This window comes from Oreochromis aureus, linkage group 3 (assembly GCF_013358895.1).
Source record: "Oreochromis aureus strain Israel breed Guangdong linkage group 3, ZZ_aureus, whole genome shotgun sequence".
NCBI lineage: Eukaryota > Metazoa > Chordata > Actinopteri > Cichliformes > Cichlidae > Oreochromis > Oreochromis aureus.
Genome location: NC_052944.1, coordinates 65,230,355 through 65,256,811, shown reverse-complemented (window position 1 = coordinate 65,256,811; position 26,457 = coordinate 65,230,355). Strand labels below are relative to the sequence as shown.

The following is a 26,457-nucleotide window of genomic DNA, read 5'->3' as shown; positions in this document are numbered from 1 at the left end:
AGCTTTTCTTTCATTGCAAAGAGAAGAAACCATTAAAAAACTTAACCACAAACACACTGTCGTGCCTAACAGGGGTTAAGGTGATCACCCAGAGTCAAGTACATTGGTACCTACGGAAAGCGACGGTGGAGAGCACCAAAGTCTAAGCAGCTTGGAAAGAAAAGCGTCTGGACTTCTTTGAGTTGCTTGAAGACGTTTCACCTCTCATCCAAGAAGCTTCTTCAGTTCTAAGGTCAAATGGTGGAGAGTCCCAGATTTAAACCTACTGGAAGTTTCCCCCCAAAGAGGGACAAAGGACCCCCTGATGATCCTCTACCTAATCACATGAGCCAAGGTGTGAAAGTGGGCGTGGCACATTGGCTCATGTGATTAGGTAGGTAGGTGTATTTATGTGGAACATTGGTAATATTTCATTTGAACCTAGGCCAATATCAACGAGTTACAGCAAGCTTTGAATTCATTTCAGACTGGATGTAGCCAGTTACAATTCAAGTCTCCCATAAGAAGTATTTTGTTAACTTCCAAATCAGATAAAAGCTTCGTTGAAGAGTGTACGGCATCACTAACACCTGAGGGTGTTCTATAGCAACATCAGCTGTGATGTGCAAACGTTTGGAGGCCTCGAGGGCCAAAAGGTCAGATCGCTGACTCACTGACTCAGAACAGGACGTTTACATGGAACTTGCTTTTGACAAATATTGCAGTACCTCCACCTTTTTTGGGTTGATCTGTCCTATATACATTATAGCCATCAATACTTATAAGCCTACTTGTAATAGATTTGTTTAACCAGTCCAATGTGCCCATACACGGAGCATATCCATCATGGAACATAAGCTACCAAGATGGATATGATGTGGTTCAACATTCCCAGAGGTAAGAAGTAGCAGAAGAACGACACGCTTCAGCTTAAAGATTTCCTAGAATTATTCTTTAAGAAAGAGACATAGAACTATTATATTATTCCCTCTTTGTGCCCAGCAGAGGGCAATGCAAGCTTAAGCTGACTACCAGTGTAAATTACCCACATGCTCAAATATTCAGCATTAAATTAATAATATAGTTTTCATTCTAGACTGACAATCAAACCATTGAAAACAAGACAAAGATTATGAGACAAATACAAACTCTTTATTCAAAACATGAACTTTTTGTTCCTATAAATATATTTTAACAAAACCAAACACAGTAACAACAAATGACAAATGGCCTTTCAGACTGAAAATATGGAAATCAAAGTAAAAGATTGATAAAAGAAAGAAACAAATGAAGCATATAAAAAGCTTGATACACTCGTTCTTTTTAATGTACACTACTGGATGAATGGTTGAAAAAATAAAGTATGTTAAAAAAAGGTAATACCTGTATTATAATATGTGACTTTTTTTAAGCTTGCCTCTCGAAACAATAATGAAAACCTCTCTTTTCTTTCTCAAAAAATAGTGGGAATGCTTTTAAATTACCAAAAGGAAAATATGGTGAAATTACCAGCTGAAACATACTGTCTCTTATTTTTTGTCAGCTGTTTTGAAACACAACTTCTAAAAAAAATCATCAGAATTAGACCAGGACATTGTTGTTTTAACTTACATAAAACAGACAGCAGGACATTCCAGTCAGCTGCATTTAGACTCCCGGACAAACTCCCTGTGGTCGTGAGGAGGGCACTGCCTGACTATAGCGTGCAGGAGGCAGGAAACAGGATGACCACTCATTAACTGAACTCAGCAGAATATTCTCTATTCTTGATTTTGTACAATTAAACATCATGCATTTTTTACTAGAGAACTGGCATGTTAAAGACAAGATCTAATGATTCATACGGTTTAGGGCTACATAGGTGAAAACAGCCTTTTTGTTGCTTGTGGGAAAACGATCTACACTAAAAAGAAACTGAAGAACAATTTTGAATATTCATGAGCAAAATTATTCAAATCTTTAACTGTGGATGGCAATGAAAAAAAACTTTAATTCTGTAACATAAAGGGTTGCTCAGTTTGAATGAAGCTGCTTTTAGATGGTTTAAGTAAGGCACTTTCAATTGGAGCATTAAAGTCTCTGCTTAAACAAGGTCAACAAAAACAGGGCACCAAAATCTTAGCGCAAAAGGTATTCAAGATATTATTTCTGATACTTTCCCGCGCTCTATTTTCCTGCTATACAAAGCTTATTGACTGAACTGAGCTAAATAGTTAAGCTGTTTTACATAGTCGTGTTTCAAATCCACTCTGAACCCTTTATGACTCCATATTTGCTGCTACTGCTGGTGCCGCTGCTACCTCTGTCTGTATCTGCCCTGCTGGAGGCGTGTCTGTTGGTCTGCAGGTGTTTACGTTCACGGTGGGGCTTGCTGCGGTTGTTAGTGTGGCTCTGCAGCTGGATGTAGGTCTGATTATCACCCTCCAGGGTTTTCTGAGGTCTACCGCTGTCCTCATGAACAGCCCTGGGTGCATCTCCCTTCCCAGCTCTGCACTGGTTTTCATCATTAATGCTCATGTGCTCATGGTTAAAGCTCCCACAACATTTTGTCTTTGTTCAAAACTGCTTCTAGCACAACAAGAGTGAGCGGAGGCTGGAATGAGACTTAAAACAGCTTCAGTCCACATTTCAGTCTGTTGAGGTCTCTGTTGCTCCAGCGGAGGCCCTCAGCTGGCCGGGCTGGAGCCGAGGCCCCCGGGGATGCAGCCTCTGCCCATTTGCGCTCCTCACTTCTCTCCGTGTCCATCGGTGAGGAATGCAAGGGACGGGCGTCCTGCCGGGAGTGTTGCATCTTGTCCAGCAGCATCGCCACAGTATATATGGGCTGCTGCTGCAGAGGTGTGCTGTCCTCAGAGCGCTCTGTCTGTGTGTAGATGGAGCAGAGCTGGAACAGCTTCTCTCTGGTTTCCTGAGGGGGGGGGGGGTGCTCCATGTCATCCAGGATAAGCTGGATCAGGTGAGGCGTGCTGATGCAGGGGGCATCCAGACATGCAGAGAGAAGCTGCTGCCACCTCAGCTGGATGCGGTTGATAAAAATCCTGTCCTTCATTCTGGCTTTCTTCTGCAACTTTGTCTCAAAATGGTATTCAAATTTGTTGTTGTTGCAGAGGAGCACTTCTGAAATCCATGCAGAAATATAGAAACACCTGTGACCGTTGGGCTCTTTTTTACTGAGCAGCTTCAGTTCCACAAAGAGCTTCTCCAGGAACAGGTGAATGAAAGATGGAGAGTTAAGCATCTTCAGCAGGAGCAGCCAAAAACGCAGGAAGGTTTGTGGGACTCTGGGCTCAGTGGGACTGGCACTGTCAGAGGTTGCACAGCCTAATGTTTCCAGCTGCTCCATGGTGGGAACAAGAAATCCGTCCTCCAGCAGCACATCAATCAAAAGCTCACTGGACTCCAGTGCAAACTGCTTGATCTTACCCAGCAACCGACTCATGTCAGCTAAGGGGGCCTGCCACAAGCTCTTCTCCTTGTCTTCAAAAGACCCATCATCAGAAGCTTGATACTGGTCCTTCTCATAAGAGATCAGCAGCTCCCGAGCTTTTTCTGTAGGCGTCCCACTTCTTTCTGCCTGGCAACGAGCTCATCCTCCTGGATGAGCTTGACATCAGCTTCCTCATCCTCGCCATCCGACTGCAAGTCCCAGCGCTCATCGGGGGCTCCTCCCGGCTGTCTGGACCAAAACTCCTGCTGGAGCCACTCCAGGACCACCTTACATCCCTTTCGGCACAATTTCAAAGAAGGAAACTTGTGATGCACGATTGCGTGCCTTAGATCCACCACCCACTCGGGGATGTTCAACTTTCTAGCCAGTTGCCTCAGCGGCTTGCCCCTTCTCCTCTGCCGGGACTCCAAGGTAAGATTAACAAATTTTACCAGGGCCATCGCGTACATCATGATCAAGTCTTCGCCGGTAAGCTGTCCGAAGCGGTCCCGCATCTGGCAGCGCACGAGGTACGCTGTGGATTCCACGGTCAGGGGGAAACTATCAGTGCACCTGGCCCTCCACGCCGATATCCTCTCTAACGCAAACCTCTGCTGGGAGGAGTCCATGGAAAAAAGGTAGTCTCTAACCTGGTCCCACTCCGCTTTGTTGAGCCAGGGTACCGCATGGCGCTTTTTCTCAGAGCCCTTTTTATTCATGCGCGCTCAGGACCTCACGCTCAATCTCTCACTCACCGGGAAAAGCCGCTCAGCCCACGCAGAGACCACGCACAGATTTATATGACAGCGGACCGCGTTCAGAGCTTCGAGTTTTACCGTTGCTAGTCGTACAGCATCCAGGAAATGACGCCGACGTTCGTTTCGGCTTCGTTTGCGGCTGACATTCACCCCGAGGGCCCGCTGGCGCCACCTGGACGACAGAGAAGGTATTGTGGGCGGGCCCTGTCAGATGCAAACTGGAAGGTATTGTTTCTGTATTGGGAAAACAATAGAAATCCAGGGATTGACTAATCCAAAACTTCCAGTTTTTGGTTTTTCTTCTTCTTCCTTTTAGGGGATGTTGCTGTTGGAGAAGGGGTGAAGAGATTCTTCTTCTCAAAGGCAGTTTCTCCAGTACAGTCTGGTTTGCATTTGAATCTTGGTATGTATGTATGAAACTAGACTGGGCACATGTATAGTGGATTAAATAATGTAAATAATGTAATCATGTAAAGAAAATGTGTTTGTTATGTAAATGAGTTAATTGTGTTAAAATTACTGCCTGGATTTCTCATACGCAACATAACCTAGCTGTACTCTTTTCACAGATCTTACAAGACTGTTTGACGGTGAGCCAGAACACTTGACTCCATCCACTTCTCAGACCTTGCTTGAGAGTGACATGTTTTTGGTGGCAGGTAAGAAAGTTATGTACAGAAATAAGAGGAAGAGTAATTTAAAATAATACATGTGCAGCACTAAAGGAAACAGCATTACTTCTGTTACATTATCCTAACTGTAACCATAAAGATGGAAAATAGATTGAATACAGTTACAAAACTGTTTGTTTTTACCCCCGTGCAATGTTAGGCTAAGTGAATTTATTATGTTTGATCTTAGGAAGAATAATGGGACATTCATTCATTCATGTGTGTCTGGTATAAGTCCTGCAATCATCCATGTCCTTTTTGGTGGCTCACCTGAAACAGCTACAGTTCAGATTGAGGATTGCCCTGACATTGATATCCGCAGCACTATTCAGCTGGTTTGCATTTTTGTACCATTATTTTAAAGAATTACCATCTCACTAAATATTGAATTTAGAGACATGATTGAATAGCCATCAGTACCTACTTTTTTCCCTCTGTCCTAGCTTGATGGCACTGCTGAATTAACAGAACTGGAACGAAGAAATGTTCTCGAGCTAGCCCTGACTTGGGACCTGCCAGGTGTCACACAAACCAATAGAAAGTGGCTGTATGAACGTCTGCTATTCCACACTGTGAGTACTGACTTACTCTCCCCAGTAAATGTACATTTTAAATAGAAAAGCACATCAAACCTTCGGATGTGAATAAGTACATTTTTCATATACAATTAAAAAAAATCTCTTTGGAGGCCATTTGAAATGCTTTTACCAGTACAGTGGATGTTCTTTAAGTATTTAACATTTAAATTGTGTCACTTTACGGACTCCAACTTCAGTTTTGGTTTGGTCTCACCGTTGTAGGTCATAACACGAACAAGCTGTCAAGTCAAGCAGCTGAGGAAAGGGCTTAAGGAGACCATGGCCGTCAAAGGAGCTTGCAAAGAAAAGCGTCTGGACTTCTTTGAGTTGCTTGAAGACGTTTCACCTCTTATCCGAGAAGCTTCTTCAGTTCTAAGGTCAAATGGCTGAGAGTCCCAGATTTAAACCCAGTGGGAGTTTCCCCCCAAAGAGGGACAAAGGACCCCCTGATGATCCTCTAATCACATGAGCCAAGGTGTGAAAGTGGGTGTGGGTCCCAATCAGCCAGGGTTTCGGGTGAGCTCATTGTGAAACCAGGCCCCACCTTGTCATGTGAATTCCTGAGGTCAGATGGCCCAGGATGTGAGTGGGCGTTAAGGCGTCTGGGGAGGGAACTCAAAACTGGATTATAGATGGCAGACAGTTGGTGTCGTAAACCACCGCCTCTGTTCAAAGATGGTCGCTCACAGTGATTAGAGGATCATCGGGGGGTCATGAACAGGAAATACCAATGGTTTCTCTTTCTCTTCCCACTGTGTGTTCAGTTTCCCGATACTTTAATGACACATGTTGGGGACAGCCGATGAGAAGTATTTTAATGATAAAAATCTGTTACACACAGGTGTATTAATAACATATTAAACAGTAAACTGGCATAGTGCATAGAACACAAAGTACACAACATTTTTTTATTTCTTTTCTTTTTTTAAATGTTCCTTTGTTTGCTCTGTTTTATGAGTATATTTGTATGTATATTTAAAGACAGACAAAGCCAGCAGTGCAAACATTCACAGATCGTTCAAGCCAAGCTCAAAATACATTCATTGTCACAGAGCAGCTTCCACCTTATCTTACAAACAGCATCAGTGTGAATGACTTTGCTTCATCGTGATGGTTCAAACAATAACTTAGTGTTGATACGAAAACAACAGTTACCGGAAAATTCAACAGCTCTTATAACTGAAATAACAATTTTGAGCAGCAATAAACAAAAATATTAAAGTTTTGACTTTCATCAATGATACACACTTATTTATTCCTATTTATTTCCCAGGGTGGGATCATTCAGTGCACATTTGTTTGCATTGTTTAATTCATGTTTAGTTTCGTTCACAGTGAGCTTCAACAATCCCTCTAAATATTATAACACCAGGTTGCATCATGACAACAACTGTTTTCATTTCATTGTGAAGATGTTGGACAATGATCATATCTAAAATATACAGTCTCTATGGGACCTTCTCATAAAACAGATATTTTAATAAAACTACCTCAAATTTTAACAGTATTTCTCATAAAATATGCACCAGTAAACCTGCACATATGCAAATGTAAACTCTTTATCATTCAGTCAGTTTGTGTTGATGCAGAAAAGCTTTTAACTTCCTGGTTTGCACTTCTGTGTAGTGACGCTGCCATCAGCACATCCAGAAGGTTCTGATTTTTAAAGTCATTCATTGAACCAGATCAGAGATATTCACAGTTACTTTCATCAGTTATTTTACCCAGTGCACGATATATTTCTTTAATTACTTATTTAAGTTAATTGGTGTTGATTAAATGTGCACTTTTTCATGCCTTTGTCCTCAAGCTTTGGAACATCTCAGTGCTACAGCAGCTAAATTTAAACAACCTGTGATAAAATAAAACCATAGCACAGTACATGACCTGATCACTATAAAAAATATCAATACTTCCGTTAAAAGAAAGGCATCTGTGTTTTTCCTCAAAGTTTTGTAACTTGAATTTAAAGAAACACAAACAAAATGGAAGAATAAGAAAAATATTGACGTTAAGTGTAAAATGTCCATCCTTTTACTCAGACCAGAAAACGACTAAAAGTGAAGTAGACTGGAGATGGTGGCCTGCAGTGTGTGTGTGTGTGTGTGTGTGTGTGTGTGTGTGTGTGTGTGTGTGTGTGTGTGTGTGTGTGTGTGTGTGTGTGTGTGTGTGAATGCATTTACGCTCATACCCAGGATTAGATGTGAATATTCTGAAGGTGAATTCAGCTGTTTGTGATGCTGGGTGGTTTTTCTTGGTTTATGAATGTGGTTTAATAAATTTGTTAAAAGCTGTATATAAATAAATGTAATAAAATGTGTTAATGTAACAAATAATGTAACAACGTGCTTTTCAATGCTTTAGTTTTAATAAAGAATGCTTTTATATTTCTGTAAAAGCTTTATTACACTTCAGCTGAGTCCTCAGTAGGAAGCCTTACTCGATGTTGCTTCTTATGTTGACGAGTTTGTCGAGTTTGAACCCCAAAAGCAACGGCAACAACAGCAACAACAGCAACAACAGCAACAACAGCAGCAGCAACAACAACAGGAACAACAACCTGAAGAGTCGGAGCTCTGACCCTTTCAGCATCATCCATGTTTCCATCCTTTTTCTCCGACACGCTTTCATGTGTTTCAGCTGCAGAGTAAACAGAAGTCACAGGTGGAAAGAATTCTAACAGGATCATAAAGATCGGAGGAACTTTTTAGTTTACATTTAATGAACTCCACAAACTCACCTGTGACTGTGAGGTCAATGAAGTGACTGATCTCTGTGTGAGCTCTTTTACTTCTCACAGGGTTCCTCACTGCTACGTGACACTCATAAATCCCAGTGTCATTAAATGTAACGTTCTTCAGGATCAGAGAAACGTCTCCATCCTTCATCTCCGGGTCCCTCAGCTTCACTCGACCATGAAAAGATGGATGTTGGTAGTTTTCATAGGAGCGTTTGTTCCTGTAGAAGTAGACGTAGCCGTCTGTGTTCAGGTCAGCTCTGCTCCACTTCAGCACTGAGATTATTTCATCTGTGGAAATCTGACACTGGAGAGTGACGTCAGCTCCAAGCTTCACCTGAACATCCTGCTGAAGAGCTGAAGACATGACAATAATGTTTTTTTTTCCTCTTTTTTAAATTTAGTTTCAGAAAACATTTTATTAATTATTAATCCTGAATGAAATTAATTAATAATTGTTACCAGCTGCTCCCACTCACAATAAAATAAAACATTGACTCAGACAGAATAAGGCAATCCAATAAAAATAAATAATTTTTGGGGGGAGACAGTGGGGACAGAGCATCTCCTTGGTAGATCCCGCACTTGATGGTGACTTGTGCTGTGGGCTTGAAGTTGGCCTCTAGTGTTGTACGCCACATCCCCATTGAGTTCCTGATGAAGGCTTTTAGGGTCCTGTTGATCATTCCAGGATCCAGGTGCGGGGCATTGAGTCATCGGCCTTCTTGTAATCAATCCAGGCAGTGCACTGGTTGGTCAGCCTAGTCTTGCTGACTGCTTGGTCCTTTCTGTGCAGTAATGTATTGACCCATGTGCCTCTTCATCTTTGCCGCTATGATGCCTGACAGGAGCTTCCACGTGGTGCTGAGGCAGGTTATTGGTTGGTAGTTGGAGGGGACCGGTCCCTTCTGGGAGTCCTTGAGAACCAGGACTGTCCAGTCTTCGGTTAGCCATTCTGGTTGTCTCTCGGCAGCTAGCAGCCAATTCATTTGTGCTGCCAGGCGCTCGTGGAGTGCAGTCAGCTTCTTCAGCCAGTAGGCATGAACCATGTCAGGGCCTGGTGCTGTCCAACTCTTCATACTGGAGACCCTTTCTTGGATATCTGCCACTGTGATGGTTACTGGACCCTGTTCAGGGAGGTTGCTGTGGTCTCCTCTCAGATCCACTAGCCACCGAGCGTTGCAGTTATGGGCTGTGTCCTTCTTCCAGTATTGCTCAATCTCCAGCCTTGGTGGTGCTGTTCTCATGTTGTTCCCCTGCCACTGAGAGTACACCTTGGCTGGTTCTGTGGAGAACAGCTGGTTTATTCTCCTGCCTTCGATCTCTCTGGTGTACCTCTTCAAGCGGCTGGCCAAGGCTGTGAGTCGTTGCTTGGCAGTTTCCAAGGCCTCAGGTATGGACAGCTTGCTGTACTTCTTAGGCACCTTCTTTGTCGCACCTTTCTGCAACTCCGATAGTTGGCTGACCTCTCTCCTTGCTCTGCAGAGCAAGTTTTTATGTTAACAACCACAACACAACTTATTAACTTGAAAAATATGAAATTGTTTTAAACATGACTAAATGATTTTGTGACTTTTTTCAATAAATAACTAAAAGCTGTGCCTGCAGTAAGCTGTTGGTTTCCTGTTTGTCTTTTATCCTTTAAAATGTTATCTTGGTTTATTTGTGACTCTGAGAACGTCGAGGTAACAGGAAGATGTTTTATTTGCACTGAAATGAGTTTTACACTTGTGTTCACTGCAGACTGTCAGGATCTGCTTCACAGTGTATTGTTTATATTCTGTGATGTGAATGGAGGGATTCAGAGACCTGTATGATCTCCTGCAGCTCCTCACTCTGATTGGCTGCTGTAGTAGTGAACCGTTTACCTTTGACCTCTTTAACCTCGCTGCTTTGTGTTGTTTCCTCTTTTAGAAAAATAAAAGAGCTGAGCATCGACAGGCGGTGTCTTTGACTGGATGTTACCTCGCTGTGAACACACATGGTTCATATTTGAAGATAGGAACCAACCAAATATTTGTTTTTTCAGACTGTAGAATCAGAATTTCGTGTGAACAACAAGAAAATGGATCCAGCCTGACTTAGTACCAGCTGAGCATCACAGCCTACCTCAGTGTTCTTGCTGATCTTGTCCGTCTCTTTCAGACCACATCTGCTGATGGCTGCTTCCAGCTAGATAACACACCACTGATTTCAAACCTTTTCTTTAACATTATGAATTCACTGCGATCAGACGACCTCCACAGTCACCCTATGAAACACAAACCTTTAGGATGTTCTGGAAATCTTCAGTAACGTTGGGTATCATGTCAGTTTGGACTAAAATATCTGAGAAATGTTTCCAGTATATTTTTTTTAATCTATGACATGAAGAAGTGTATTCATAACCTTGCCCCTCCTTATCTCTGTGATCTGCTTTATATCACCACTGTTTCCTGCTCTCTCAGATCTTCATCTCGTTGCTCCTTCTCTCTCCTTATCACTGTGGGGCACAGAGCTTTCAGTCGCTCTGCTCCTCGGCTCTGAAACTCAATTCCTTCAGTCCTAAGAAATATTGATTCCCCTTTTTTAAGTCACAATTCAAAACCTACTTGTTTAAACTGGCTTCCTCACTTTAATACTGATTTTACTTGATGTCAAATCTTGTTTATTTTTTTGTGTGTTTTGTTTTTATTTGTTGTTTTTTTTGTATTTTAATTTATTAGAGTATATTTTAATCTACTGTTTTATTGACATCTTTTTCTCTTTTTAAGGTGACCTTGGGTTTTAGAAATGCACCCTAAAATAAAATGTATCATTATTATTAGTAGTAGTATTTTTATTAGTATTAGAAGTGAAGCAGTTCCAAAGGCAAAAGGGGAGTTCAACTTGATACTTGACAGGTGTTCCTAATAAAGTGGCCAGTGTGTGTATAACACCATAACTAATTCAACAATATGGCCACATATTCTAGGGGTTGAGCAGGCGACCCATAGTTTATATATGTTAGTGTGATGTTTGCTCCATATCAGAAACAAAACAGCTGCTGCTCATTCACAAAGTGGATTTTTAAAATTTTGAGTGCTGCAGAAACAGTTTGACAGCGTGTTGTTGCAGGTTAATGTCAGTAGATGGCACCACTGGAGCATGATTTAATGTTGGAACGGCAGCCAAAAAAACCTCACTTTCTCATTAAATCAGCTTCTTATAAAAAAAATCATCACTGAAAATAAATATCAGATAATAGTGTAGGTGATACTTATTTAAAATTATCATTAAGCTAATTTAACGAGAAAGTGAGTTACACCTCTTATTCATCATGCTGTAATGTTTCTGGAAGCAGTAGTCACCTGTGTGAAAACAATCTCCCCGCCGCCTTGAGGCGACTTTTGTTGTGATTTGGCGCTATATAAATAAAATTGAATTGAATTGAATTGACAGAACACCTGCAGATATAAACAATATCAATAAATACACTGATTATAGTCTCATGAATTTAAGTACACGGAGGTTTGTAAAAGCTCCTCAGAGCCCTCAAATGTTTTGTTTTTGTTTGCTTTGTTTGTTTGTTTTTTGTATGGCCACCTGAATTAAAACCTGCGGGTAAGTGAAGACAAACACTGAGTGATCCACATATTACAGAGAGAGGAACTGTTGAGTCTATTACCGAGGTCTCCAAACGAATGTTTAAGGTCCAGTGTCTAACAGCCTTCCACCAGAGGGCGCTTTAACACAATCAGATGTGTCTGTGATGCATTCACTGAGCTTTCTTTTGAAGACAGTTTCATCAGTATGGTTAGAAGAAACTCCAACACACTGTATATACAGGCAGTTTATTAATGGAGTTTCCTTCATATCCCCAAATTTTAATGTATCTATTAAAAAAAAAGAGTTTGACTTTGTTACGATCTATTCTGAGTCTCCTTATAGAGTTGCCCCGTGTTTTTTTCTTCCTTCATTGAAACGTGCTGTTGAGCGTTTTAGTTATAAAATAAGGTTAAAAATCATGTTTTATAATGAACTACGATCCATCGTGTAGATACAGAAGAAGCTGAGTCCAGCTCTATCTGAGATTTATTTTTTCTATTAAATGAGTTACAATCAAATCTGTAATGTCTGATAAGCAGACGACTCTCAGCTCTGCTGTCAAAAGACATGAAACTTCACAGTAACTAAAACTCATGTGTGAAAGTGTTCCTGCTGCTTTAAGTCTGTGGCTCACATGAACTTTGTTATCTGCTCTGAAGAGGACTGAAGTGTGTTTGTGTTCACCACAACAACTCACGTTTTCCATCAGACATCTTTGTGAAACCCACAGAAGCACACGAGAAGATCAAGTGAGACCAAAGTTTATTGAACCTGCAGAGAAACCAGATCACTGCTGTGGAGACGACAGCACACTTAGAAATAACATAAATAACAGCAAAGTTACTGAAGACATGAAAACATGGATTACATCTACATTTTAGTCACATAAGATTTATTACTGTTTATGTATAAATTATGTCTTGGTCATGCTTTTATTCTGAAAGGTTTGGTAAAGAAAATGTTATCTTTTTAATATAAAAAGTTTGGGAAAGTCAGTTTTCTAGCTTCTTTATAAAAGAAAGGAATAATAACTGTCCTGTTTGAACTTTCTGCCCTCAGTGGTTGTGTGAGGTTTCCTTCATGAGGAGAACAAACAGAATATAAACCAGTGTGTTTACAGTGAATGTGTCAGATCTATATTTATTAAGTTATGCAGGCTTGTTTGCACAACGAAGCTAAATAATAATAATAATTATTATTATTATTATTATTATTATTATTATTATTAACAAGTTGTGCCTTTAGCTCCTCACTAACTGCTCAACAATCATGCTGAACTGTAAGCCTTTATATTTATAGTGTGCGAATGGGTGAATGACTGAATGTAGTGTAAAGCGCTTTGGGGTCCTTAGGGACTAAGTAAAGCGCTATACAAATACAGGCCATTTACCATTTATGTGAAAAGAGAAAGTTGCTACTTTTGCATGTTATATCAAACTACCTGCTGCTTCACTTTAAACAGATAAAACATATATTTATATTACAAAAGCATCTAACGTTTATTAGCTTTAAGCACTGCATGCATTTAACTTTATTAGAGCACACAGTATTTAATATATTTATTTTGACTGCAGACTTCACTAGTGATGATGAGCAGGATTTTTTATTATACTGTAAAAATGAAATGTTTCATTTATAATGTAATTGACTTCGATTCATACGATTGTTATGCTCCTGTTTCAGGGAGTTTGTGTTTCTAATGTTTCTACTGTAAAGATAAAGTGCCTGATATGATTGATATGACTGTTGTTTCCTGAATAAAACTGAAGCTGGAATCAAAGTGATCCATGTTTTGTTTGTTTGTTTTGTTTTTCTTGCAGTTTTCAGACAATTTTACTACAAATATTATTTTACCAATAAATATTAAGAATACAGAATGACTCCCATAAACTGGAGAGAGTTTATAAACACAACAGCTGCTATAAATGTTGTAAAACATGTTTATGTTTTAATTTGTTAACCTGGTTGTTTATGACCACAGAGAGAAAGAACAAAGGATTTAACTGATGTGATGTAAGTCATGCTCTGATGTGCAGACATGGAAACACTGAAACATCATTCAGATGTTTTACACATATCACTGATTTGGATGTTTTCTTTCCACTAATGTGACAAAAACATGCTTCATGCTTTGCCCTAAATGGCTCCCAGGTCGGCTGTTACACCATCTCTGCCTGTCCTCCACCTCCTGTCAGTGACAGGCCCACTGGATGTGGTGAAAGGTGGAGTATTCAGAGTGTTACAGTCAAAGTAAATCAGTATGAGGTAACCAGCAACATGGTGAGAAACACTTTGGTGTTTAAAGTGACAAATCATGGACACTATGAGGAGAGTATAAATGGAAAATGGTTCACGTGGCTCATCCAGCCTGCTCTACAGCGGCTTTTATATACACTTTATATCCCATTTTAACTTAAGGAGAAATTTCTCCTTGAGTTAACATCCTGTAGATTTTATTCCCTTTCTATGGTTCTATGTGTTTCCCATCAGGGAAAGTCTGGTTCTGCAGAGAGGTGGAGTTCACTTCAGTGCCAATAGAGGGCAGCACCTGAGCTCAGTTTCATCTCAGCACTGAGCTACTGTGTCTGAGATATATGAGAACTCTTCATGGAAACTTGCTGCTGGGCACTTTAGTTGTGTCTCTTGGCTCTGATGATCTGATCTTATTGAATCAGCTCCAGACTCTCACACTGAATCATGTCACAGATGGTTACGACTTAAGAACACGTCAAACTTTACAGGAACTTAGATTCACATGTGCAGCTGCTTAACATGAAAAATATCTGTTGCCCGTACTGATGTGTATAATATTGTGTGGCAGGTGTGTGATGCAGTACTATCACTATCCACCAGGGGGCATAGGTTTCCTATATAAGGCAGGCATTCGGGCCACAGTTGTGTCAGTTTTTCCCCCAACACGACGAGTTAGAAATTATTTCAAATTCCTTCAAGTGGAATTTAAAGGCAATTTTTGAACAATTTATTTCTGCCACTCAGCCAGGATCACAACCACACCTGGTTGTGTGAGGGTAACTTCATGAGGAGAAACCAGTGTGTTTCACAGTGAATGTGCTCAGGTCTGAGTTGTTGTGTGGACCAGTTAGAGAGCAGCAATTGGTTGTGAATACAATGCAGATGAGTGGAAAGGGTTCAGATAATGGAAGTTACTTTACATCTTTGCCAACTGGTTATAATGCCCAGACCAACAAAGGGGAGTTCCGGTGTAATGTAGGCAAGCTACAGGCAGGAATCAGTATGACTGAATGTTTGCAATCAGTGGGTGTGGCATAACTGCTGAACATGAATCTTTGTGAGTCAAAGAAAAGCTGAGGATGGAATTTTCCACTCTTTCCAAACGCAGCACTGATTCTGCATCTAGTATTTACTGCAGACAGATCATCTCAAAGGTGAAATCACAAAGTTTCTCTCTTAAAGAATATTTGATCCTATTTGAAGTGCCAAGAAGCAACCGATGCTGTAATTGATTAATGCATGTGTTTTATAAGCTGATGGAAGTGTTTTCTATGTGAATCTGAAGGTATCCTGTAACCTGACCTGTCAGATTAATGCAGCGCTGACAGCTAAATGACTCTTGGATCAGACTCTTTCCAGATAATTTACTTTATATTTGATTAATTTAATACAGTTGTAGAAATAACAGATGAAACACAAATCGTACTGTAAAGACAAGTGTGTCTCAGCAGATACTACTTCATCCCTGTGTTACCATTCTGGATCTGAGGCTGTTTTACTTGCTTAGTAATTCAATGCAATGCATAATGTGGCACAACAACCATCACGGGAGCTTTCAGAACATCATCCAGGTAAAATCTAGCATAAAAGCTGCAACTGCTGATTCCAGTTGACCATGAAAACCACAGGCTGTTGTACGGCTGTCCCACATTGTTCATCACTCTAAGATGTATCACAACACTGCAGCTGCAAATCACCAACAGTTACAGTACAAATGGACCTTACAGATGACCTTTAAATATCAAAGTTGATTACATGGGGCAAAAAGCAGGACAGGTGTCGAGCCAAGCTACTGTGGTTATGCCCAACAAAATGTGTTTACCCTGCGTCAGGAGCACCAGGCTATCCAATCATACAAACAAACAGTCGCCGTCATTCTTGGTTTTACTTCACAAACACTTCTTATGATTACTCCTGAAATTTAGCATTTTTTTGTGAAATTTTGAAAACTGTGAAATTTTGTGGTGATGGATTTCCATGAGCGTGTTTCTTTTATTAAGACCTGACACTCATATATCTGCCGACTCAATGTTTTGTGTTTCTTTATGCTTTTGTTTATTCTGATTATGTATTCTGTTATGATTTGCCATTTGTTAGGTTTCTGTTCTGTGCCTGCCCTGGTCCCACTTCTGTGTTCCCTCTGTCTATGGTGTCACACTGTCTGTTTGTGAATCTGTCTGTTTCGTTCAGTGTCTTGTCTTCTTCTCTGTGTCTGAGTTTCATGTTTTATTCTGAAGGTCCCCATGTCATGTGAGTGTGCTCAGTTTACGTTTCCCCGTCCCGTCAGCTCTGATTTCTCCCAGCTGTGTTCCCCTCCTGTCTCTCATCCCCTGATTCCTGCTGTGTGTATTTAAGCCCTGTGTGTTCTCCTGCCTGTTGCCGGTTCATCTCTGTTCCATGGTGTCCTCTGTCTGCGCCGCACCCCATTTCGTATGCTCTCAGGTTTGTTATTTATTTTTCCCAGTTTAGATTTCTTTAGTCATTTGTTGTTTCTCATTTGCCTGTTTTGCTACTCCACCACTTGTAAATAAACTTTACTCGTATCATCAGTCACTGCTTGCATTTTGGGTACTTTTTCCTCCCACACCACACGGCTCGCCCCGGCAGCCTTGACACATATGTTCCATTATCAGGACTCGTCTCCATCAGGGGCGATTTTTAGCCCATTTTTGGGGGTGCTGAAATGAATCAAAGCACCCCCAAAGATTTCTTACTTTTTTGACAATATTTGCTGTTTTTGTGACACACTACTAAAAATCTAAAAAGCATACAGTACTTGGTTGAGACGTAACATTTCAACAACAAAAGTATAGATAACCCCCCCCCCTCCCAAAGTGGTTTGTTCCAGCTACGCAGCGGAGCGGAGGTGTGACTGGCTGAAAACAGGACATATTAGCTGCATTTTACCTGCAGTTACTCTTTATATAGTTAGGTAGGAGTCAGACCATGTTTCTTTTTAGCTGAAAAACATTACACCAGGTAACCTGCAGTGTTGAAAACTTGTTTTCCGACGATGCTACCCTACAATCCGTCCTGCTCTGTAGTAAATTCAGCGACATCTGACCGTCCTGTTGCTCCCATTGAAATGTATACAGCCTATTTGAAATCTAAAACTTAAAATTGTCCGTAGCTTCTGTTGTTACCACTGTCCTGTTTTTGTAAATGGATACTAACTAGCTAACTGACCGAATGCCCTTTAACCTTATAACTCCTGTTGTGTGGGGTGTGTGTGTGTGTGTGTGTGTGTGTGTGTACACAGATACAGCCAGGTTCATAATGGATATAAGGAAGTTTTTTCAAAAACAGGTGCAACATTCAGGTAAAAGTGTAAAATCAAATGATGCATCAATAAAGGTTAATGTTGGATCTGTTTCAATATTTATATCTTTTATTAGATGTTCATGTGATTTGGTTATTTGCCTTTTGGTTGAAAGTAGACTGAGAGAGGACTTTTTGTTAGTGATCTTAATAGTATTTTTTCATATTAATGTAATTTTTTCATCTAATTGAATACAATCTATTTGTGTATGATTGTCAGTCCAAAGAGGGAGAGAGGAAAGAGGGGAACGTGAGGAGAAAGTAGAAGGTCAGGAAGAACCAGGTAAGAAAACAGACAGGGAACAGTGACTGGCAAAACAGAAACTGTTAAACTGACAAAGAGAAAAAACCTGATTTTACTTACACAATCTGGAAGTTGTGTCCTCCCTATATTAAAGCTGCTATACAGAATCTGCAAAACAAACTGGGTTGAAACATTTTTGACCCTCTTTAACAACATTCCAACATAACATTATCATTGATTGGGGAGATTAAAATTAATGATATATTTTTATGTGGTTCAGCCACAACTCTACTAAAACCTCAGCCAGTAATAGGTAGGCCAACTTTTGGACCGTCCAGGTGTCTGTATGACTGCAGCAGTACAGTATCAGAAAGTGCCAAACAGCCCTGGTGGAGTGAGGAGCGTAAAGAGAAGCAGATGCTCTGTTTATATTCTAAAAATGTTTTAAGCTTGTTTCAAAGATTCTGTACTGCAGCTTTAAATGTTTTCCAAAAGCACACATACACTTATCAGTGTTTCTCAAACTTTTTACAGTGTGTACCATTGGGAAAATGTCAAGCTTTCCCAAGCACCACTATGAAAGCATGAAACTCATAAATCTTACAACACAAAATTAGTATTATTAAATTAGTCAAATTAGTATCTGCAGTAAAGATTTTTTACGTACATTGTATAAATTCTACCACAGGCAAAGTTGCCTCCATTTTTATATTTTTTTTTTATTAATATTTTGTAATAATTTATTTGTAATAATTTATTCTGTTTTGGGAGTATTTTTATGTATCTGTATTATATTATACATACTCATTAAAAGTGAATCTCTGTCCAAAAATGCACTCAGCTTACGTTTTACTCACTATGAGCATCATTCATTATTCTCCCCAGGATTTAAGGTTAGGATATGTATTTTTTATATTCCAATCCATTCTTCTTTGGCAGCATTTAAATAAACTTTATCAGATTTATGATTTTGTTACAGACTTTTCAAAAAATTGTTTTGCTTTTCTTTCACAAATGTGGGGATTAAATTGTGTTAAAATGTACAAAACAGTGATGTCATGTTTTGTGACGAGGACCCAGGCACAGAGTGACTTGATGAATTTAAGAATCTTATGATTTAATAAAGAAATTTGCAGACTTGCACAGAGATGGTAAAATTATGATGACTGATAACGGAGACGAAGACAACAGACGACGAGGACAGGGAGGAACAGGGGTTTAAATGCACCAAAGAGACAGTCAGAGAGAACTCGGGACAACTGGAGACATTTAAGGATGCAGGGACTGACAGAGACGGGGAAGAAGTCTCAGTGTGACGTGTAAAGTTTATTTTGCCTGGCTGGGCAGCTCTCTGGGTGCTCAGCACCCCCAAAGCTCTGATCCTAGAATCGCCCCTGGTCTCCATCCTTCATCTGTCTGTCCTGCAGATCCACCTGGTTCTTAAAAGATGGATGCTGGTTGTCTGGAGCTAACTGTTCATCTCGATACAAAGGGACCTATTCTTCTCCCAGGTCAACCCTCTTCCAATCTGTAGCTGCAATGTTTTTGTTTGGAGCTCGACATGGCAGAATAACATTTTGTTCTGAAAGAGGAAATGACACAGAGCTGAGAGGTTAAAGGTCAAAGCATAACTGGATATAGCAGCTGATCAGAGTCAGGAGCTACAAAAAAAAGATCATAGAGCTCTCACACACAAACTCAATTCTATTTAAATTACTTTATTCACCATAAAGACGTATCATATTGTAAGCTAAAGACCTCACAATGCAAGAGAGAAAATCCCAATCAAACAAACCCATATGAGCAAAAAGTAAAAAGTTACAAAGAAGATCTCTCTTTTAACAGGAAGAAACCTCAAAGCATCAAGCAGAACCAGGCTCAAGGAGGAGTGGTCATGCGAAGTGACCAGTTAGGAGCAAGAGAAAAGAGAAGAGAGAAAGAGAGCACAGAGAGAAACAAAGCAAAACAAAAGAATCAATGATAAGCAGCATGGGCATAGAAACACCTGGAGACTGAAAAGATGTGAGTGGAGAAGAACTGCTCAGTGGGAATTCCTCCAGCAGCCTGTGACCTATGATGGCATGACTTAGTTTTATGGTCACTCAGTTCCTTATTATAACCTTTATCACAAAAGAAAAGAAACTCTATATCCTGCTGCAGGGTCAAGTACAGGCTTTTTAATTAATTGTTTAATTAAAAGGCCTTTGGTTTCTAGTGTGTTAATAAACATAAACAGATTATATTCAAATTGAAACATTACTTAATGGTAAGACTTCCTTGAGCAGTCTTGTAGGGTGGGGACAAAAAGGTGAAACAATGTCAGATAAATCAATAGATTAAGGCACTTTTCTAGGTAATGAGGTTGCAGAGAAATTCACTAAGTCATTATTAGTTAAAGTTAAAGAGATGCAGGACTTGGCTGCAGTGCAGAGAAATGCTGCTCCTGTTCTCCTCTAACAATAAGATGTTCAGTTGTTTAGATTAGGGAGTCCCACACCACCTTGCTTCCTAGACAGTATTAATGTTGAATATTTTATTCTAGGCCTTTTACCGTTCCAAACAAATCTAGAGATGAGCCTATCACAGTCCTATCACTTTACATCTCTTAATCGAGTTATTCATCCCATTGACATCAGAGACCACTGTCCTCTGGTTGATGATGGATGAACCTCAAACCTGAGCCACAGTTCCCTCACTGCTCTTTTCAAGCAGCAACCATCACAGTTCTGCCACAGTTTGACCTCTCTGTCTCCGTAATGATACACAGTGTGCATCACAACAGCTTTTCAAACCATGGTTACGAGTGCTTCCCAGAGACGAGTGAAAGAGCAAAGAGTAAATTATGAATCAAACTACGGCCACACAGACTCAAGTGTCATGTAGTGAATAACTTCCAACAGCTGGATGAATAAGATGAGTTAAAGTTTATATATTAGTCTTTAACAATGATTTAAAAGAAGACACTGATGAGGCGAGCCAGATTTCTTCAGGCAGGTCATCCCAGGATCGAGGAGTCCTCACAGCAAACATTCAGTCGTCTTTAAGTGTGAGCTGGGAACAGTGAACAGGTTTGTGCCTGCAGCATCTCAGGATGTACACACTGACTGGGACACAAGCACCAGTTCCAGTTAATATTCTGGTGCCAATAAACTGTTAAGATGGAGCAATTTAATGTTATTTAATCAGTTTATTTTTCATCCTGCAGTTAAAATGTATCAAAACAAGATTGTGTGTCTCTGCAGATGCTGTGTGATCTGACACACCAGCACAAAATGTGTCAAAGTTCAATAAGTTACATTATTGTAACTGTGATGCGTTCACTGACATGTCCTCATGCTTTGCTGTATATAAAGAGAACAGAGAGGCTCTGCTTTGTGCTTATATTCTCCTCCTGTGTGTTTGTGTGTGCAGAGTTTCTACCAGAGCCAAATGTCATCGACTCCTCACTGAAGTCGTCCACCAGTCCAACCACTGGAATCCAGCTGCTGCTCTCTAACTGGTCCACACAGCAGCTCAGACCTGACACATTCACTGTAAACACACTGGTTTATATTCTGTTTGTTCTCCTCATGAAGGAAACCTCACACAACCACTGAGGGCAGAAAGTTCAAATGGAGAGTTTTTGTTATTTTCTTTTATAAAGAAGCTCAAGAGAACAGGCCTTTCAGAATAAAAGCATGACCAAGACATCATTTATACATAAACAATAATAAATGGAATGTAACTAAAATGTAGATTGTAGTGGCGGCACTCCGTCTCTATTTCACTCTTCTGTCCCACCTTTAGGAGTCAGTCCGGCAACATGCATTTGAACGCGAGCAAGTCCATTTTCTTTTCTTGCAAAAAAGATGTTTATTGAAACTTTGAATTTACATGGCAAGGCTCGGTCAAAAAACTGTGTTGCTTCCAGCTTATCCGACTCCCCAACTACGTAATTACGGTGTGCCGGAAGCCCAAAATACTAAAAAGCGCATTAGAATGTCGCACTTCTATATTTTTATACCTTTAACAAACAGTATTTGAAATTAACTAGAAAATATATTCTTAGCAACAAACATGTATATTTCTCCTTTAATCGTTTTACCACTACCAATAAAATTAACCTTTAACTGGCTCTTACATCATCCGGCCCCTAATTGGTTAGGCGGGAGAACTAAACAATTACTAACTTACACATTAATCATTAAGAGCCAACCTAATTGTAATGTCCATGAGCAAACATTCTTTCTCTTCATCGTTCTGATGAAGCCCCCTCCAGAAGACACAACTTATTAACGGGTCTTTCCAGGATGTTGCTTTTAGTTTTTACTTTCAATCTTCGGACTGTTCCACTTGAATCTGGCAACGTCTCAACCACTCTCCCCATGAGCCAAGAGTTGCGTGGAGAAGAACTGTCCACCAGCAGCACAAGATCTCCGACCATGAAGTTTCTTCTCGGTTTCAGCCACTTCTGGCGCTCTTGCAGAAGTGGAAGATATTCACGAGTCCATCTGGTCCAAAACAAATCTGCCAGATATTGAACCTGTCTCCATCTTCTTCTGGTGTATGCATCATTTTTGTTGAAGACACCTGGAGGCATGAGGGGCTGTGACTTAAGCAACAACAGATGGCTCGGAGTTAAAGCTTCAACGTCATTCATGTCATCCGAGACGCTTGTGAGAGGTCTGCCATTAATGATGCTTTCAATCTCACACATTATCGTATGAAGACAATCTTCATTTGGCACTTGTTCCTTCAAGAGAGCGCTGAGAATTCGACGCACTGTTCGAATTTGTCTCTCCCAAACTCCACCTTGATGTGAAGCAGCCGGGCTGTTAAAAATCCACTTTATACCTTTTGGTTGTAGGACTCTTTCTATTCTGTCATTATCCAATCTTTGCATGGCTTCCCTCAACTCCCTTTCCGCTGCCACAAAGTTTGTGCCATTATCTGACCTCATGATGGTAACTTGACCTCTTCTGCAGATGAAACGTCGAATCGCATTGATACAGGAGTCTGTGTCAAGACTGTCTGCAACTTCAATATGTACAGCTCTGAGAGTGAGGCAGGTAAACATGACACCATATCTTTTGACAGTACCCCGGCCCCGCTTGACATCAAATGGGCCAAAGTAGTCAACACCAGTGTTCGTGAACGGAGGTTTGTCTGGTAGAAGACGGTCTTCAGGTAAGTCTGCCATCCTCTGTTCACCAACCCTTCCAGAAATCCTACGGCAAATTTGACATTTGTTGATTATCTTTCTAATTGCCGAATTGGCTTGTGGAATCCAATATCTGCATCGCAACCGGGCCAGCACATAATTGCGACCACAGTGACCAATTCGTTGATGGATATCTCTCAAGATGATTTCAGAGACTTTGCTGTGTTTAGAAAGAATTGCTGGCTGTTTAGCATTTTCTGGCAAGCCTGATTTATTGAGTCTGCCGCCCACTCTCAGCACCCCATCTCGCAGAACTGGGTCTAATTTGAACAGCTGGCTGCTACAACTGAGCTGTCCTCCCTTCTGTAGGATTTTGATCTCCTCTCCATAATGTTGTTTCTGGCTGAAGCGAACAATTTCTGACTCGGCAGCCTCAAGATCCTCCAAAGCAAGTGCTTTCTTTCCCATTGCAGATTTAAATGTCTCCATGTGCACTTGCAACTTTAACTTTTGCTTTTCAGGATCATTTTCATTTTTCTGGACTATGTTCGAGTAATGTTTTCTTTCTTCCTTTAAGATCCACAGCACCTTCCTTAGCTTTATTATCCAGGCCACTGCTCTTTTCAGTTTAGTCCAGTCTGAATAGTAGTCAATGACATGTTTCATCGGTTCCATGCATTCCTCAACTTTCAGCATATTAACCGTTGCTGAAGTCTTGACTTCTGGATCATCTTGAAGGTTTTCCCTCTTTCTCACTGGCTGTTCTGGCCATTCATTTTCATCTAGAAGATAGTTCGGCCCGTGAATCCATGAACCTCTTTCCAGCAGATCTTTTGGCTTTAAGCCTCTGCTTGCTTGATCTGCAGGATTTTCTGCCGATGTCACATACTTCCATTGCGATGGCTTGGTTGCTTCTCGAATCAGTGAAACTCTATTTGCAACGAAAGTTTTGAAGCGAGATGTTTCGCTATCAATGTATCTAAGCACAGTTGTGCTGTCCGTCCAGAAGACTGATTGTTGCAGAGGAACTTGAAGTTCTTGTCGCAGTAATCTGTCCATCCTCACTGAAATCACTGCTGCAGTCAGCTCAAGCCTAGGAATTGTGACTTGCTTGAGCGGAGAAACTCTTGATTTCCCAATGAGAAAGGCGCAATGTCTCCTGCCATGTCTATTTTCCATCAACAGGTAAGAGACAGTTCCATATGCGTAATCTGAAGCATCGGAAAAATGGTGCAACTGTGCAACAACGGTGCATCCGAAACCTGTAGGCTTTAGGCATCTACTCACATGGAAGTTGGAGAGGAGTACAACGTCTTCTTTCCATTTTTTCCAAACTGTTGCATGCTTTTCGTTGATCTCCTTGTCCCAACCATGCTGCTCTTTACAGAGATCTTTCAACAAAAGTTTTGCAGGCAAGATGACTGGTGCTAGAAAGCCAAGAGGGTCATAAATTGAATTAATGACTGACAAAATGCCTCTTCTGGTCATTGGCTTGTCTTGCAACCTTATAGTATAAGTGAAGGTATCTGTTTCTGTGTTCCACTGTACACCTAGAGTTCTCTCAACTGGCAAACTGTCATGCCTAAGATCCAGATCTTTCACCTCGTTAGCTCTGTGTTCTTCAGGAATTGACATCAACACTTTTCTACTGTTACTTGTCCATTTTGTTAATGTAAACCCTCCACTGGTACACAGAGCACGAAGATCACTGACTAATTTCACTGCAGCCTTTTCTGTAGCTACACTTTTCAGACAGTCATCTACGTAGAAGTTGCACAGGACTGTCTGAACAGCTTCTGGAGATGCTTCTTCCTTGTGATCTTCTGCCGTTCTTCTTAGCGCATATGAGGCGACACTTGGTGAGGAAGTAGTCTCGAATAGGTGCACCATCATCCTATATTCCTTCATGGGCTCATCCAGCTTGCCATCAGGCCACCAAAGAAAACGAAGAAGATCAGCATCCCTTTCTGGTACATTGACTTGGTAAAACATTGATTCAATGTCTGCCATCAGCGCTACTGGCTCTTCACGGAATCTTAAAAGAACACCCACCAGCGTGTTAGTCAGATCCGGTCCCTGCAGTAACTCCTTGTTTAGAGACATATCCTGGTATGAAGCCGTACAGTCGAACACGACTCGCAACTTTCTCTTCTTCGGGTGATACACCCCAAGGTGTGGTATATAGAACACTCTGTTGTCGTCACGGCTCAACTGATGGTCTGGCACTGGAACTGCATAGCCCTTGGTGATGATGGTTTCCATGAAGCACTTATAATCTTCAAAAAACTGAGGATTCTTCTTAAACTTCCTGAACAAACATGCTATCCGCTGCTCCGCAACACAACGGTTGTTTGGCATTTGCAGATTCTCATTCTTAAGTGGCAATCCAATGTTATAGTGTCCATTTTCGAAGGTCGTTGTCTTTTCTACTGCTCGTAGAAACTGTTTGTCTTCTTGTGACATTTCCTCTTTGTCATCATAATTACGTTCCGAAAAATCGATGTTATACTGTTGGACCAGTAGCTTCTCAACTTCCACTAAGGAGATTCGGCTTACTGAGAAATGTGGTTCTTTGTTTTCTGAATCATTTAGTTCTTTTCTTATGGGTCCATTCACAACCCAACCAATGGTGGTCTTCACTGCATAAGGACCTCCATTTTGTCCATTAATGACACGCCATGGCTCCATTGCTTTTGCACAGTTGGCTCCTATAAGCAGGTCTACATTAGCCTCTATCTCTGGTAGCTTCACTTCACGTAGATAAGGCCACTTCTGAATGTCTGACTGCCTGGGTATGTTTCCACTACTCACAGGTATACTAGTGTGAGTGAACACCTTGGGTAAGTCAACGAACTTGGAATCTTCCAACCCACACACTTCCAGGTCTGATATAACAAAACTGTTCATGAGTTTCTGTTCTCCTGGCTTTTCTTGACTCATGGTACTTAGAAGTATCCGTGTAGGCTTTCCTTTAACATTCAGTTTCCTTTGTAGATCTTCAGTGCAGAATGTTGCCGTGCTTCCCGGGTCCAAAAAGGCATATGTCTCTATACATTTACCACTCATTTTAGATTTGATCTTGACTGGTACTATAGAGAGCACACATTCCTCTTCTCCGGCCCCTGTAAGCCCACAAGTCTCTTGACTGACAGGAACTTGAGCACAAGGTGCCTCATCATTGTCATCAGTAACATCCTTCCTCTCTGTTTCCACAGAACTTTCTTTTGTCCTCATGTGCAGAATGTCTGGGTGCTTTAGTGAACACTCTTTACATTCCATTCTGCGCTTACAGAACTTGCTGAGATGCCCATAAACCAAACATCCAAAACAGAGTCCCTTTGACTTCAAGAAATCTACACGTTCTTTCTGTGGTTGATTCTTAATCTTGCCACAAGAAGCAAGAGTGTGAGGCTGCTGACAATACAAACATGGCTTCTCAAAGGCACTCACTGTCTTGATTGAATTTTCAGTTTTAACGTTTGTTTCTTGTCTTTTGTTCTCAGCGGAAATGTTGGTGGCAAAACTGCTTCCTCGAAACTCCTTCTTTGCTGGATATCTTTCCTTTTGGTCAGTCTTTCCACCTGTCACTGCACGGTTGTCTGGGATATTACCAAAGAGTGGATCCATAGCTATTTTAGCCTGGCGGTCTATAAAGTTCACCAAATCTGCAAATCTTGCTCTTTTGCCCCTCTTTTCTTGGAGTTCAAATGCTTCTACACGCCAGCGTTCTCTGGTTTTGTAGGGCAGCTTGGATATCACTGTGCGCAGATTGGTTGGATTATCCA

General features: G+C 40.8%; 1 protein-coding gene and 1 pseudogene across 1 annotated transcript; both read right to left on the bottom strand.

Moving 5' to 3' along the window:
* Positions 1–1,173: 1,173 nt before the first annotated feature.
* LOC120437659 lies at positions 1,174–4,230 on the bottom strand (annotated as a pseudogene).
* Positions 4,231–20,606: 16,376 nt separating this feature from the next.
* LOC120436773 lies at positions 20,607–24,518 on the bottom strand. The gene has a single exon (XM_039607645.1). It carries the CDS (start codon positions 24,305–24,307, stop codon positions 21,764–21,766), a length of 2,544 nt encoding a protein of 847 aa, XP_039463579.1. The 5' UTR covers positions 24,308–24,518; the 3' UTR covers positions 20,607–21,763.
* Positions 24,519–26,457: the final 1,939 nt, after the last annotated feature.